The 16,325-nt window shown below is 47.2% G+C and overlaps 5 protein-coding genes across 5 annotated transcripts; 3 read left to right on the forward strand and 2 right to left on the reverse strand.

Moving 5' to 3' along the window:
• Positions 1 to 3,626: 3,626 nt before the first annotated feature.
• On the forward strand, positions 3,627 to 6,270 carry F4807DRAFT_192724 (HET-domain-containing protein). Its single transcript, XM_047993708.1, has 2 exons — positions 3,627 to 4,108; positions 4,161 to 6,270. Exons 1-2 carry the CDS (start codon positions 3,721 to 3,723, stop codon positions 5,825 to 5,827), a joined length of 2,055 nt encoding a protein of 684 aa, XP_047851771.1. The 5' UTR covers positions 3,627 to 3,720; the 3' UTR covers positions 5,828 to 6,270.
• Positions 6,271 to 6,851: 581 nt separating this feature from the next.
• Positions 6,852 to 7,780, forward strand: F4807DRAFT_453048 (HPP family-domain-containing protein; the record flags this gene model as incomplete). The annotated part of the gene is made up of 2 exons (XM_048000408.1): positions 6,852 to 7,115; positions 7,184 to 7,780. 2 exons carry the CDS (start codon positions 6,852 to 6,854, stop codon positions 7,778 to 7,780), a joined length of 861 nt encoding a protein of 286 aa, XP_047851772.1.
• Positions 7,781 to 8,244: 464 nt separating this feature from the next.
• On the forward strand, positions 8,245 to 10,409 carry F4807DRAFT_192668 (MFS general substrate transporter). Its single transcript, XM_047993707.1, has 5 exons — positions 8,245 to 8,377; positions 8,446 to 8,638; positions 8,694 to 8,979; positions 9,035 to 9,626; positions 9,689 to 10,409. Exons 2-5 carry the CDS (start codon positions 8,476 to 8,478, stop codon positions 10,271 to 10,273), a joined length of 1,626 nt encoding a protein of 541 aa, XP_047851773.1. The 5' UTR covers positions 8,245 to 8,377; positions 8,446 to 8,475; the 3' UTR covers positions 10,274 to 10,409.
• Positions 10,410 to 11,031: 622 nt separating this feature from the next.
• On the reverse strand, positions 11,032 to 11,996 carry F4807DRAFT_192653 (uncharacterized protein). Its single transcript, XM_047993706.1, has 3 exons — positions 11,411 to 11,996; positions 11,322 to 11,349; positions 11,032 to 11,247 (listed from the first exon to the last, which is right to left on the reverse strand). The coding sequence occupies exons 1-3, from the start codon at positions 11,839 to 11,841 to the stop codon at positions 11,119 to 11,121; spliced, it is 588 nt and encodes a 195-aa protein (XP_047851774.1). The 5' UTR covers positions 11,842 to 11,996; the 3' UTR covers positions 11,032 to 11,118.
• Positions 11,997 to 14,882: 2,886 nt separating this feature from the next.
• On the reverse strand, positions 14,883 to 16,092 carry F4807DRAFT_436368 (uncharacterized protein). Its single transcript, XM_047998953.1, has one exon. The coding sequence runs from the start codon at positions 15,904 to 15,906 to the stop codon at positions 15,130 to 15,132; it is 777 nt and encodes a 258-aa protein (XP_047851775.1). The 5' UTR covers positions 15,907 to 16,092; the 3' UTR covers positions 14,883 to 15,129.
• Between the last annotated feature and the right edge of the window lie 233 nt (positions 16,093 to 16,325).

Here is a 16,325-nt window from a genome sequence, read left to right on the forward strand (position 1 = left end):
ATGTATGTACGAGTCCCCCGTGCCGGAATTGCGGTGCTGTGCCTAGCCGTGCCATCTCCATCGTCGGCGTGTCTAGGCACATTTACCTACCTGGTTCATTGGTCCTAGGTAGTCCGCGCATCGAGATTTTCGTAGCCATAAGGCAGATAACATCTACCAAGTAGGTAGCCCGATGCCGTGTCACGGTAGCGATTCTTAAAAAAAGAATCTCGCCGCCACACCGTATCTCATTCTGTAAGCCCTGTCCGTCTTTTTCTTTTTTTAACTTTGGATGAAATTCCAAGATTTCCAAGACATGTATGATTGGGTTCGGGCCATTATTACACATTGAAGAGCTTTTGGGGTCCGTCTGTGCCTACTGTCGGTGCGACGGGTGCCGGTCTCGCTGAGGGGCACGGACGCAGGCATATATCGGTGGAATACGTCATGTTCGCTGTTGAAGTCTGGAAGTATCTCGCCCGGCTGAGTGCTTATGGTGCGCATGTATGTATCTACCCTCTGGAAGTACTTTATGTACTTTATGAGGCATAATGTCTGTGCCCTCCATGCGCATTACCGTGGCGGCGTCGGCTTTGTATGATTTGCATATAGGCATGGTAAGAAGCCACACAGACGCATACATAGCACAGACCTTGGGAGGGGTTTTCACACATCGTGGTGTGCACCTAGGCTGTAGGACAGGTAGGACGAGTTCATGACTCATCTGTTCAGCCATCTCGCCCTGGGGGCTATGTAATTGGCCAGCATATTCAGATGATAATTCGCCGATATATCAAATTATGAATAATTCTTGCTCGGTCTAATTTCACTTCTCCTAGGTATGTAGGTACCTATAATGAAATACGAAGGTTAGGTTTCTTATCCATTTACGCGTTGTCATTTAGTTGCAAAGGCCTTGAATGAGTGCATAATTGATATCGAGAAGTCACTTTCATTGCTTGACTTAATTCATTGATGTGTTACTGGATATCTGAATCACCGGAAAATGCCCAAAGAGCGTTGAGAACGAGTTTGCAAGAACATATAGATAGAAGCATGCAGAGGCCAGGCCTTTGATGTGTTCTTTAGCAATTCTTCCTGGAAATAATGGTCTTACAAGAAGAAGAAAAACTACGAAAGACAACTAAAGAGTACATGAGCGGAAAAGAAGCCGGTTTAAAAGTCCTATTATCTTTCAATTTCTTGGACGTTGACTTATGGCTGACAAATCTGATTAAGTCACTTTTCTCCTCCCCCTCGAGCTCTTCACGTCGACTAGATCCAGACAAGCTTTAACAACACTAAGCCTGTGTCTCCAAACTCGTATTGTGCCATAGGCATGGACATATTGAGCCAATATATGGACAAATAAACAGGACTTCCACTACCAGGGGGTTGGGCACGTTGTTGAAGACTTTGTCACAGAGCGAGTGAGAGTAGGAGGTAGCTCGCCTTAGCTCGCTTGTATGTAGTAAAATACCTTGATTAACACCTGTCCCTTTCCTAAAACCCTTTGGAGCATTCGGCCCCTTGTATAGTCGTCCTAGATATTATATATACAGGCTACAGCTAACCGGCTGTTATCTAGCCCCTTGCTCTCAGCCCCTGATATACACCGCTTAGTCTCCAAGGAGATTAGTGCTGGAGGAACCGCATATAGGGTTTGTGTGTCGATTTTTTCTTGACAATTGAATCTTGAGATTGCAAGGGATCCTGCACACGATAATTTTGGCGGAATAGTTACATATATGGTGACCATGTTGTGACTTGTAGTTACAATATTGTATTGTTTATTCACAGCTGGAAAAGAGATTGTGTTACTCATTAATATTAACTACCTAGGTAGCCCTATGATATCTTCATTTTCTGTCCATTAATTATACTATCGCAAAACAGGTACATCGTGTATCAATTCCTATTCTGATCTTAAAACCATCTCGTTCATGCATGGTAAATCGAGTAACACCATAACAACGGTCACTTGATGACGAAGAAGGAGACGTAAAATTAGAACTCCTAGACTAAAGGATATGTTTCCAACCTCCATTGAATCTATCTGAACTTACGTGGGTAGTACTCAACTTCTGCATACGTTTTTGTAGTAATTATAGACCAACCACTCGCATGTTTTACCAGAAGTAACCCAGAATTCGCGATGGATACCAGTCTTACATCGTGCGAAGGTGCTGGTTCATGAGGTTTCAATCCCAAGCTGTTTCTGGATTTGTATAAAAGAAATTACAACTTCTATTCTAATCATCCACTGTATACCTTGTCACATACCAGTCGAACTTTTTAGCAAGGTAGAGGAAGGAACTCTCATAGGCCAATCAAATAATCACTGGTTTACTGTTGACTTCTATCTTTGAGAGAATCTACACTTGAATTAGTTTGTACCGCGATACTATCGTGAACTAACCTCCATGACTTTGCCTTAAACCCCTACTGTCTACTCACCAGGTGATTCACCACAGATTTTTGCGTAAAGCTCCATCCTCAAACCGAAACATATATGATGGATTTTCTCCCCACGGGTTCCTCCAGAAAGAGTACTCCATCAAACCAAGCGTCTCTCAGTAGCCAATACGACAAGCTAGAGTGGATATACGCACATACGGAACCGGACAAAACTCCCTGAACGAAATTTCACATCGTCGATTTCGACTAGCACGCCTGCCGATATGTCAGCCAAACAGTCCTCTAGCACCAGCGGCGGCTACTCCCTTGACTATCATTACATGGCGAGAGATGTCATTAACCATGTACCCTCATCGAAGCGAATACAGGTCATGAACTACGCCAGCCAAATCCCGCCATACAGCACCCAAAAAAAGGCCACCGCAAAACCAAGCCCTTACAAATCATATACTTCTGGAAGCTCAATATACATGGGGGCTCCAAGCAGAAGATGAGAATCGCGGAAGAGTTGTCGAGGTTTCGCTCTCCACTGTAGGGGATCAATGAATTATTTACGTTAAAGGGGCACGAGGTGTTGGACCGTTATACCGGATTCTAGCGATGGAAAGAAGGGAAAGTGACAGAACACATGTAACACTGAGGATTCCCTGGTTGCCACAAACCTACCTACCTATTGCTATAGGAATTAGAACGCCTATTATACGAAAGAAAGAGGTCAGAAAATAGTCAGGAGACCCTAAGTGCTCTTCGTATTTTATTTGGTTCTGTTGATGAATGAATATGAGCGCCTGTTCACGTTTGATGGATTATTTTACGTCTTTCTAGTCAGAATGAGGCCAATGAGCGATTTTCTAGAAGCGCTGTGGCTAAGATTGTGCAGCTAGAGCCATGGCGACAACCCATTGGTGAACAATGATATGTATCCAACTACGCAGGGAGATAAGTACCACAAAGGTGCACTGAATTCTTGAGTAAAGGTGTCACGGTATTCAACAATTACCTACTGGTAATTATTTGTAATGGATAACTCAGATTTAGAGCCAGCCAGCCTTACAATTCTATGTATTATCCCTTTATAAGCAATGGCGATACGTCCAGTAGATAGGGGGCAGTGGTGTAATGATGTATATACACATGTACGTAGCTGAGCCACATACAGCCAGCCTCACAAGAGGCAGTTAGGTTACATAGCCCACCCCAAAAGTTTAGCATTCAAATTGGCCTTTCGTCCCTTGTCACGTACTGACAATCTTTTCCTCCTCCATTATATAGTGCTCTTGTGCAAGATTACAATTAATCATACTTTTTTGTGGTCGAATCGAAATGGAAACGGAACCTCCTGATGCACATGTAACTCTATCCGAGGTAGCCTCATTGGAGACAACACCTAGACTTGGTTGCAACATATGTTGTAATCTCGATCGAGCTCTTGCGGCTGAAAAAGAAGCCCTCGAGCCTGTTCGTGATCTTTCTAACTATAGATTATATGTATTCAAGGGAATATGGTTCATTTGTACCTATATTGAACTCATGAGAGACTCAGCATCAGCAGGCTGTGTCTATTGCAAATTTATCGAAGGGGCCATCAAGGCGTTTGCTCCCTCCAGCAACGGCGTCACCAGAGAGAGAGGTGTGACGCTAGAATTAAATGAAAGCAGTATACGAATATATGTGTGGCGAGTATTTTCTTTTGATGTATATTGGCAGGCCGGTAAGGTATACACAGCTCCTACATGAAGAATAGGTTTACTGAATATCTATAGAATCAATATCGGGGCAACTTGAATCGGTCTATAAACACATACCAATACGACCAGATATTGATCTACCGGACTCGGAGACAGCGTGGAACTATCTGAGGAACTGTCTTAAGATCTGCACCGAGACGCATAACATTTGCAAGCAGAAGCCATCCCTACCTCCACCGAAGCGCCTGATTGATGTAGGATTGGTGGGAGATGGGCTAGTCAAGCTTCATGAAACGTCACTTAGCGATTCCTGGCAATATTACGTTGCTCTCAGCTACTGTTGGGGCGATGCTAAGTTTTTGGTGACCAAGAATGAAAACATAGAATCGCTAAGGGAGGGGATCAGCCTCAAGCAATTGCCAGAAACTATCCGAGATGCGATTCATATTACTCGGAAGCTTGGGCTGAGATATCTTTGGGTTGACGCACTATGCATAATTCAACCCGATAAGACAAAAAGGGACAGGAAAGATTGGGAAGATTGGGAAGAACAGTCAGGGAAGATGTGTTCCATATATGAACAAGCTTATCTCACCATTGCTGCATCTTCGGTTAGCTCAGCACATCAGTCATTCCTTGGTCATTCTTCGCGACCACGCCGTTTCCAGTATCGTATTGCCAGCGAACCGGGATTAATCTTAACAGCGAGGATTCATTGTGCAAGCGGTTATCACGGAACCGATGTACCGTATTCTGAACCGGTTGATCCTATAGAAAGACGTGGTTGGACCTTTCAGGAGTACTTACTACCGACTCGAACGATATCATATTCAACAGATGAGCTCCAATGGCATTGCAGGGAAGCCAGTATATGCCAGTGCCAGGAGTACCATCGTGTCAAGAAAGCGCCAATAATATCTGCTGGCCAGAGTGATTTGGAGATACTCGAACTATGGGATGAAATTGTGGTGATATACACACTACGTCAATTGTCAGATGCGAATGATAGACTGCCAGCACTGTCCGGAGTACGTCAACAAGTGGAGAGACAGACGGGATGGCAATATCTGGCTGGGTTATGGACAAATCACCTCATCCGCCATCTTCTATGGCAGAGAAACATCTTTTCTACTATGGAAGAACGGAACGCGTTGCTCCCGGCAGTGAAAAGGAGCCCGAGCTTCTCATGGGCATCGCTAGATTGTCCCATCCTTCCCTTCAAGCGTAAGCTCAAGGACTTTTACAGAGATGTAGATTTCCAGGAACATGCGCGCCTTATTGCTGTTCCGCTGTCGGATGGTGATCCAGTAATGCTCGAAGGGAAGCTGATACGAAACGTAGAAGTGCGTTATTCAGACCAGGGGGAATACGAAGTCTTCCGGACTCCAGGAAGATTTGAACAGTCCCTTATTGAAGATGCCCAGCTTGAAAGTTTCGATTTCATTGATTCAAGCGGCTTACCGCAACGGTCAGTGAGGAGGTCAAGCAATCATACCAACCAACCGGCCAGGAAACTTGAAAGTGGAAATACGGTATCCCTGTTCGTGCTAGCAAGCCATCAGAAGGACTCCCTCATCTACATGATCACGTATCATAGCCTGGTCCTCGGCATCTCAGAGAATGGAGTGTTTGAACGGCTAGGGGTAGTGAACATTACCGATTTTGAATCAGACCTTGAAACCAGGTTGGAAGAGCTGGTAGACTTCGGTAGTATAGGGACTCAAGAGATAAAACTTATTTAGAATTTCTCTATTACTCGGTTTATGACGGGAAGGAGAGTGAATTGCTTGCTACAAATTGAATAGGCATCAAACAGGGAGGCTATGATAGTGTTCACATTTCTACTTCCCAGAGGTTAGATTGAATTACTACGTTGGGATAAGACGACCATAGGTCCCGTCCACTTTCATGAACAGTTTCTGTAATCATTATTATCATGATTTTTTAGTTGTACTCGTTTATAGCAATCATAAAATTGAGAGTAAGAAAATATAAGAAGGGAGAGAAAGGAGGGTGGATGTGATGGATGGATGGATACAACTAGGTAGTCAAGGGGAGGGCTGATTAGTCACGAGGGCGAGATAGCGAATGGTCGCTGTTAGGAGCTAGTGCTACTTGATCGTCTGTAAATATCCCGATTTTGTATTCCCATCATACAGATTCCATATTGCTTATCTCGTCGTTTTAGAGTGAAACAAGTCGTATATATGAAAAAGGTAAGGGATAGCTCCGCGGAGATGTCGCGGCCGGACCGGGTCCACGACTCCACAAATTCGGCATTCGGGGGACGGAGTCAGGGCATGCCCATGCCACTTGATCCAACACTCTGGCTTGATCCCTTTTGGGAATTTCCCTTACCCAATATGACGCTTAGGTGGGAGACCAATTGGTCATCGCCTCCCAGTATCCCTGGAGAAACCCTCAATGTTTTAGTCAACGGTTCACAAATGTCTTCCCTAGCCGTCCTTTCCATGCCCTTGGTGCGCGAATGACACCATTCCCTCGTGGAATGAGAAAGGAAAAAAATAATTAGGACGGCATAAAATAATAGTACAACACATCCATACCATTGACGCAGACAACAAAGCTGGGCTAGTGTCATAAATACGATCCGGTCAGCCCGCTGGCATGTCTATGCATCGCGGGCGACGGGCGATCGTTGCTCGCTTCCCCTCTTCCCGCGACAACCTTCTCAACTCTCAATCTCAATCTCGATTGCGATCTCGAATCCCTGGCGGTTCGACGACAAGGGTGCCTAAGACACAGATGCCTCTCCGCCCGTCGCAATGGAACTTCGAAATCGACGACTATCTTAACCCTTGGCTGCCGGCCGCGCCGTGGAAGCACGTACCGTACCCGATCGCCCACTTCCTAGGCCACAGGCCGGGGCCGCAAAGGCCACTGGGGAACATTGCCATGATCTTCTGGGCCTTGATCGGGGTTTTCTGCTCTCTGATTATCATCGAGTTCGCGGGCCGCGCCATTCCCTCTTTCGAGGCGCATGGCGCGCCTATCATTATCGGCAGTTTTGTGAGTCTCCGACCGACGTGTCTCACCCAAGATTGGTTTGCGAGGGCGGTCCGCTAACATGGTTCAAGGGCGCCGCCGCGGTTCTAGAGTTCTACGCCATAGAATCACCTCTCGCGCAACCACGCAGTGCCGTCCTTGGGCAACTATTTTCATCTATCATCGGTGTTGCCATTGGCAAGTTGTTTGCGCTAGGCTCTGTGTCTAGAGACTTGACGTGGCTGGGTGGCTCGCTAAGTTGTGCGTGTGCCGTTGCATTTATGGCCCTGACAGGAACCGTCCATCCGCCAGCGGGCGCCACGGCGCTACTCGCAGTGGTTGACCCGAATGTAGCGCATCTCGGATGGTTCCTACTGCCCGTGGTTCTCCTGGACTGCGTATTGATGCAGTGCGTGGCGCTACTATTAAACAACATCCAGAGGCGCTTTCCCGTCTACTGGTGGACACCGGCGGAAGTCGGTCGTCGGAAGCAGCAGGAGAAGAGCAATAGTGATTACAGCAGCGAGAACGGAACCAAGCTCGAGATAACCACGACGCATCATCTGGAAAGAGACGTCTCAGAAGAGGCGAAGGTGGTTATAAAACGAGGGCGAGTGCTCGTACCAGATGACATGTATCTCTCGCCCGAGGAGAGGATGTTTTTGGAAGAATTAAGTGAAAGATTATAACAACTAATAATATATAATCATTTCCCTTCCTGTATTCATTCTTATCCCCTCTCTTATGCAGTCAATGACTGAGGCCCAATAGAATCAGCCGTCTGCGTCATCTTACGTTCAATGCGGCGGCCTTCAGTATACCCATATCTTCCTGAGCGAGACTTCTCTCCCTACAGTCATGAACTCTTGTTGGCCTGGGATAGGGCCGTGAATTTGGTGTTGAGGCTTGTTTACTTAGTACTGTGGCTTCACCAGCAAACAAGCCCGCCTCATGTATCCGGTATGTACCTATTAATCCATGCAATGACATATCGGACCCGAGGATAAGGTTACATTTACGTCTAAATCTATACAGGGAATCCAGACAATGTCGCTATAATAGAGTTTGAACTATCCCCTTATAGTTAGATGAGGAAGTAGGGGGATAGTGCCCCACTAAGTCTACCTCTAGCAGTTGCCCCATTGGCTATGTTGAACTCAACCTACTAATGAGCATTTTATTACCTGTAGCTGCAAATTCTCACCTCTTTCTCTTCTTGAAATTTTCATACTCAAAGCATCTCTATACAACATTAGGGATTCGCCCGGAGAGGATTGGCATCACCGGTGAGTGGGTTAGCTTGGAGAGACTCAAAACACGACAAGCAGAATTAGTGGCCTGAAAAGACTTGTAGCACGCGCTTCCATTGCTTCACAGTCGAAGTATGGCTCCCCATTTAGCTATGGCGGGGGATAAGACCCTCGTCGAGACCAACGCAAATCCCGAACCGGCAACTCAAGGGGAAGAGTCTCGGCCTACACCCGTTGAGTATGACATCGAGAGAGTAGAGCAAGTTTACAGGAAACTAGACCGTCGCATTATTCCAGGTAAGAGCATCAACCACCCTTAGTAGCTCGTACATATACTGAGAATCAATTATAGCATTCTGGATCCTATATTTTATTTGCTCCGCTATTCGCTCTAATATCGGGTTGGCGCAGACAATGAACGCAAATGTTGGCCATGACTTGATCACAATGCTAAACCTCTCGTCCAATGATGTTTCTACCGCGTTAGCCCTTTTCTACGTCTCCTATGTCATCTTCGATTGCCCTTCAAACCTCATCATGAGTAGGCTTAGCCCTCGAGTATGGATGGCTAGGATTGTCTTTGCTGTGGGTGTGATAGGAGCTTGCTTTACCGCCGTCAGGGCTGCTTGGAGTCTGAAGTGAGTCTGAGAGTCTTCTTATAAATTTGACGTAATATGCTAACATTCAAGTAAGGCTACTGCGCTTCCTGCTTGGTGTCGTTATTGCTGGTATGTGGCCTGGCATGTCCTATTACCTGACCTTGTTCTATCCCCCTTCTCGCACGGGCAAACGAATTGGACAGTATTTCACCGCTGCGCAGGTATCAGCCGCAGTGGTTGGCCTAGTCTCTGCGGGGTTCCAGCTCATGGATGGCAGAGGCGGGCTCGTCGGGTTCCAATGGATGTTTCTTATCTACGGACTTCTTGCCATTGTACTCGGTTGGACCTTACTTTGGTGGTTGCCTGAACGTCCACTGCCACCGGGTGTAAAGAGAGAACGCTCCGGTTTCATGAAGTGGCTTCCCCCCACCCCTGAAGCTTTGACGGGTGAAGATGCTCTAGTTCATTACGAAGATCTCAAGCGAGTTTATCACCCAAGGCCTTGGATTCTCAAAGACTTGGGATACGTCCTTATCGACTGGAGACTTTGGCCATTGACTCTCATGTATTTCGGTGTTGTTGGAGTCGGTATCGGCACACAACTCTATGGTACGGTGATCATTCGCGGTATTAACTCGTCATTCACCGGCGTGCAACTTAGTCTCCTCTTCGCACCTATCTGGATTGTAAGTCGAACTCTCCTGAATGCCATTTTAAATACCGAATTTTTGAATTCTAACCCCGTTAGATGGATCTTATTGCGATTTTGCTTGTCACCCCGGTTTCGGACCGTTTCCATCGCCTCCGCCCATTATTCTTCTCATGCGCTGTATGCATCCAGATTGCCGGTCTCCTTACCGTGACCTTCGCTCCCACCTCGAATCCTTGGGCGAGGTACGGGGGACTTTTGATGGTTGGTTTCGGACTAGGTCCAACAGTACCTATCTGTATGACCTGGACCAATGAAATCTTCCAACAACGCCACGGAGAAGTCGGTGTCGCTGCTGCATCAGCATTAGTATCGGGCCTAGGGAATCTCGGTAGCATTACGACGACGTATGCTTTATACACGGGTTGGCCGGCCGATGCTGTTGCTGGACCTCATCAATACCGTCGAAGTAATTTGGTTATGATTGGCATCCTTTGCGTGAGCATTCTTAGCAGCATTGTCATGTTTGTTGCGCTGAAGGTCGTCGGCAATAAACCTAGCCAGAAAATTAGCAGCGGCGGAAGCTCCATGATCGACGGGGCAGACGAATTCCAAGACGGTGCGGCTCGTCGAGAGCTCCAGCAACGCGGCTTCGGTCGTATGTGGTGGAGCAAGAGGACGTAGGGTCTAGCCTGGAAATCACCACAGTGATGGCCCGCCGTGATTTTCAACAATCGAGCAATGCGCCATAGAGTGGACGTCCTCTCCTCACAGAAATCCAGGACAGTTCAACCTGTCGCCTTTTTTTCGCCATTCCCTTCGATATAACATAACTCTATTACGATTTCCCAGCACGAATTACGCCCATTGAAGACCCAATACGCATTTCATACGGGGGGTTTCTAGCTCCGATAGCGAAAGTGCCGTTGCGCCATCGCTGAGATTGGCGCATCGGGATGAAAGATAGGCGGGGTGAAAATGCTGGAACGCTATCGCCTTTTGCTTATCTTGTGGGACAGTGGCGCACACGGGGGTTTTGTTTTTATTATTTCCCGATTGTTTTTGGTTTTTGGTTCTGGCGTTTGCATATGATACCCCATCTGTGTTTTGGATACGCTGTCATTCGAGGCTCTCCATCAAAGGCTCGCCGGCGACAGTGCTTTTACGCCATCGCTTGGGACGGCGTGTTGCAGCCGAGGCGGGACCGGCGACAATGCTTCTGCGCTATCGTTTGGGAACTCGTCTCGTGGGCGTTGCTTACACACGTTTCTTCGAGTTTCTTTTTGGAATCCTTAGTATTGGATAATAGTACGGTAGCTCTGTCGTATGCTTGCTACCTCGCTAAATACAATTAAGCGAAAATCTTTTTGGTCTCGCATCTACCAACTCTCCTTGACGCCCCTTTCCTACCCAAGTAATGCACGATACCCGCTACCCAGACGTGATATTTGTATTATGGTATACTATTATTAGCAGGAATTATCGGTACTGTCGACCAACTACTGCGAACTACAGTAGCCTCCCAGCGTTTAATGGCTCGCCTTACTCATTGTGAATCCGGGCCCCACAGGCTCCAAGATTTGAAACTCCCTAGGCTTGAGAAACATGGGCTCGGTTTTCTCGAAGTACTCTTTGTAGTATGGTTTCGTGATTTGGTTCTTTTCATATGGGTTAGTTTTATTTCTGCCTTCGCTTGTTCTATGTTCAAAAGGATGACGGGACTTGGACCTACAGCCATGAGCCATTGTATATCCTTCCCCCTGTTTTCCTGTCAGTACTCAGTTCTGATTCCGGGTCTGTTGATGGAGAGCAAACTCATACCAGTTCTCAACCCAACTAATCTTGCCTGGTTCTTCCGCGGATTTGTAAACCTCAAAGAATAGACAGTCGGGTTCGGCAGCCACGACGTCGAAAACCTCCTTGAATGCTGCTAGAAACTTCTCGACGTTCTCTGGTGCGACGTGTACCGTCACATGGAGACTGGTACCTTTGAATGAGGACGTTGCCGCGTCGGTCGACTCAGCACTATCATCCATCGGTTTTTCGGGCGCCTTGACAGGCGGAGCTTCTGCTTTAGAATCGGGAGACTTGGTCGTCGTGATAGTAGTAGTAGTGGCGGGTTGAACAGAATTCCTCTTGGCGGCCTTGTCCTCGCTTTTGCCCCTTTTGCTCCCGCTACGGCCGAGGGAGATGCTGCTATTCCTCCAATGCTTAAGCATCGAGTTTCTTATACTGCTGCCGGTAGTGCTCATGTTGAATATGTATTCGGAAGAATCTTGACCCACAACGCAATGTCTACGGCAACTTCGGGATGAAACATATTCTATGTAACAGCGCCGTAATCTTGTCGAGGTCGTATGTCGTCAGTATATAAAGATACTAATGTCACGTTGAAGAGCTAATCGTCTAGGTACCGGGGGGAAGGTAGCGTGGGGACTTTCGCATAATTATTTATGGCTCTGTGGCACGGCGGCGTCGACTAGAACAAAAGGGGCAGTAGACAGCGGTATGTGGACCCGCTATAGGTCCAGCTGCAAGGGACTATTTTTTCGACCGTCGGCTTTAACAAGCAACAAGCTGACAAGTTGTGGCCATTGAAAGGTTACGGGCATCCAAGTATCCAAGCGGCCAAGCAGCCCCCGAATCACGGCAAAGATGAGGGGAGATGATGCAGAGACGATGCAGCAATCAATGGTATTAGGCGACAGGGATGCAAGCGATGCGTGCAGAATAGTCACTGCAACGTACCCCAGCAGATCTGTGTTGCCGCATGTGCTGCCACGATGGGGATTAGGATTGAAATGTCCATAAAAGTCCAAGCATTTCCCGGTTCAGGTTATCAAATCCTCCCAGATCGGGTAAGCCGGCGAAGGAATTTGGGAACTTATTTTGCGAGCTCTGGCCCTTTTCGCTTTCTGCCTGAGTCTGGGTCGGGGATTTTAACGAATCAACGATGATGAGACCATCGACCTCTCATTTACAAACGAAACAGCCAACCCAAATGAAAGAGAAAAAAAAGTACCATTCTTCCTCATACGTCGATCCTGGCCTAACCCCATCTAGGCAATACGGCCGCGTCGAAACATAGTCACTTTTTGTTATCGGAATGACGATTACTGGAAATTATCCGACTCGACCGCTTTACAATTATAACAAGTCCATACTTTCTTCAAATGGGACATGCTAATAACATGCGCCTTGTCTTTATAAGAAGGACTTAATGGATTCTGCGGCGCACAACGGTGCGGCACGGTTACAGGCCCGGTTTGATTCCTTCCAAGGGTTCCGGATCCTTGGGCTAAGCGAGAAGTGGCGGGCGGTAGGTATGTTGGCAGAAATAATCGCCAGGACGGACAATGGCAAACTCGAAGATGAATAGACTCGAGTATAGACCGCAGTTCCTAGCATGCTACTCTAAACTCTTAGTTGCAACATCATGGCCACGACATCTTCTCCTCTCGGTCTAAGTTCCTGATAAGGACTTGGTGGTCACGAAGTCTCATCGGACTTACGACTTAGGGGATAGGCTGCCAATCAGTTCTATCATATGATAGGTATATCCGGGCTTGAAGGTTCGTTCCATCGTCTATCCGGTTCTTCCTTCCGGCACATCGAAAATGTGAGGACAACCCACAAGATCATGTTGCTCTTGTTGACCTCAAACTCCATCTTATTGTCTTGACCAATCTCCGAGCGATGGTCCGAGTTCCAAACTACCTATTCAGCTGTCAGGGTCTAGAGTTAGAGTCACAATATTGTTATATCCTGCTAATTGCCTACCTACCCATTGATTTGGGAGAAGGACAAGACTCCCGTCTCGAGCCAATATGCTATGTGCGTAAGTTTCTAATCACTGCAGATCGCTAGAATGAAGTCCACATTAGTCGGCACCTATTACCTACCTACCTACCCAAGGAAGGATATTGTGACTCAAATTGCGAGGCATTGGTATAAGGCAGGTAGTAATCTAATTTTTGAGAACCAATATAGCCCCAAACATATATGTAAAAAAGGGCCTACCAGCCTATCAACGCTGACAGTTCGACGACCTTACCTAATTAGTTTCAATGAGGGTCAAACCCGGGACGTCATTTTGACTGCTTACATGCACTGGTCCTTTGCCGATGCGGCAAGGTCTGGCCTATGATATATCATAATATGATCAAATACATACGTCCGCATGCCGGACCCAGATCGTCTGGAGACCTAACCCGCCATTTGAGCCTCTCGGGCCCGCTTGAATGATTCCGAAGCGGTGTAGATCAGACGACCTTTTCTCATTTCCATTTTTGTTGCACATGGACTTTTAAGTCCAGAAATTATGACCTACGGACTGTGACGCGGCTTCGGACGAGACATCGCGATCTTGATGCCTACTTGGTATGTTATTACGATATTATTCTTGCTGTTTGTAGCACTTCCGTTTATATTAGAAACACTTGGATTTTACTAACATATTCTCTTTCAGGCTCAAGACGGGTACAAAAGAAAAGGGGATACAATATATTCGGCATGCTAATGAGTAATAGAAAAAGTCGATTTTACGAAATAGAATTAATATAGTATCATGCGTTGAATGTACCTTTGCTGATACTATCAAATACTATTAACCTTAGAATTCCGTTGGCACTTAGACAGAAAGTTTACCTGATCATCCCTGTCAGAAGCTTCCTCCATGAGAGCTGGTAGCCAGAGGTGTCGGGAGTCGGCCTGTACGAGGCCGCCCTGTTGGCAGCTAGCCTTTAGCTATAGACAAAGGAAGGTTTATGTATGTATACCGCGTTCCCTGGAAGGGGTTAGTTAGAGCTCTTCGCGCAACAACGTCGTTCTTCCCTAGCCTCTTAGTTCCGCCTCGTGACAATCCCTATTTCGCCTTCCCAGCATTCAACTAGGTGGTCTCCCTTACTTGCAGGACCACATACATACGTATGATTTCTGATTCGGTATTACTCAAAACCCTAGGTAAATTATCGCCTTCACGTTAAAAGCAACAAGCCAAGAGGGTAAACAGTTGAGGTGTCCAACATCAATGCTTTGCGACTCCTTACTATTCACATTCGAGGGCGTACATGAACCCATAGGTTACGACTAATCCTTTTTAATCATAGGAAATATCACTACTCAAGCTACCTACAGTGCCCCCGATAAAGCAACGGCGTTGCTAATACACACAAGCCATGCTCTTTGTCTCTACTGTTCCAGGGCCAACCCCCAATCAGGTCTTCGATGGACGAAACTCCGATCCGACTAATGCTTCCCAATAGACATGTAGGTAGGCATCTGATACCACGTCTTGGCAGTAAATCGACTACCGAAACAGGATTTCACGAATTCCTCTAAACCCGGGTATCTTTACGGACTTACACGCACCGCTCACCTCCAGACCTCTAAGTCAATCGACCCACCCAAGATGTCACAACCAACTCAGATAAATACAATGTGCTGACAAGTGTTTCATTATAGATATTTCATATATACCTACTGACCTACCTACCTAGACTTCATCCAAGGATAGAAAAGATGGCATATCCAAGCTCCCCTTAACGATCAGCAGACTCTTCCTTAATTACTCCCTCCCCTTCCCCTCTCCCGCCACCAGGCGCACCAGTACGGCACAACCAGCCCTCGCGCCTATCCCACGTCGCCGACGCGAAACCCAGCGCCGTCTCGGCCGAGGTACGAACTTTCGGCTCCAGGAGCACGAGGCCGGCTCTTGTGTTGTTCTGTTGCGCTGCTACAGCCCCCGTCCCGTTCCCGTTCCCATCTCCTTTTCCTGGTTTGCGGCCCGCCCCTGGTGACTGCGACACCGTCGATTCCGGAGCTGACGACGCTATTCCCTGACACGTCTTGACGGCGCGGCGGCGCGCGGGCTTCGCGCCCGCTGTTGTTGTTGTTGTTGTTGTTGTTATGGGTCGCAGCTTTATGTACTGGTTCTCGTGCGAGGGCGCGAGCGTGAAGTTTTGCGGGTTGGAGGGTTGCTGCTGCTGCTGCTGCTGTGGGAAGAGTTGGGGTTGGGGCTGGTAGGTTGTTCTGGGACGGGCTTGGATGGGGAGTGGGGGTGGGAGTGGAAGGATGCGGGCAGGAAAGGAGGTAGAAGGGGAGGAAGAGGAGGAAGATGAGGAGGTAGAAGAGAAAGAAGGGAGACGGTAAGTCCGGGAGGGTGGATGTTGGATTTGGGTCTGGGTTTGGGTCTGGATTTGAGTTGGACGTTGACGGGCTCGGAGGGGTGGGAAGTTGGGGAAGTCTGGGAAGAGGTGGTTGATAGGTGTAAGGGCGCAGATATTAGGGGGTTGGTTCGTGGTTGGTTGTTGTGACATGGTGATTCAGGGCTACGATTACAGAGGTAGGTTGTCACTAACGGTTTAGCCGAGAAAGAACTACAGATATGGGTTTCTACGTCACTCAAGTTAGTCACGTAGATGGGCGATGATGGTAGGGGGCTAGGATGCTGGATATGGTGAGTTTATATGATTGATCATAGCCATGAACAATGTTATTGGATGGTAATTTTGTGTATTAACATATCAATTGTCTCCGCCATCGTCAAAGAATATGGGCAAGAGTGGATTTGTCATAAAATTTCTGACTGTATCATTTATGAACGATGAGATACTCTGCAAAGAGATACGTCGAAGTTTGTATATCCCCATATTGCGGACAAAGAGCTTCTGTTTCTTGTCTCAGAAGACATTAATGTGATATGTAGACTAAGTTTAGCCTTGTTTACGGAGGTGTA

This window comes from Annulohypoxylon truncatum (genome assembly GCF_022578515.1).
Source record: "Annulohypoxylon truncatum strain CBS 140777 unplaced genomic scaffold F4807scaffold_29, whole genome shotgun sequence".
In the NCBI taxonomy this organism is placed as follows: Eukaryota; Fungi; Ascomycota; class Sordariomycetes; order Xylariales; family Hypoxylaceae; genus Annulohypoxylon; species Annulohypoxylon truncatum.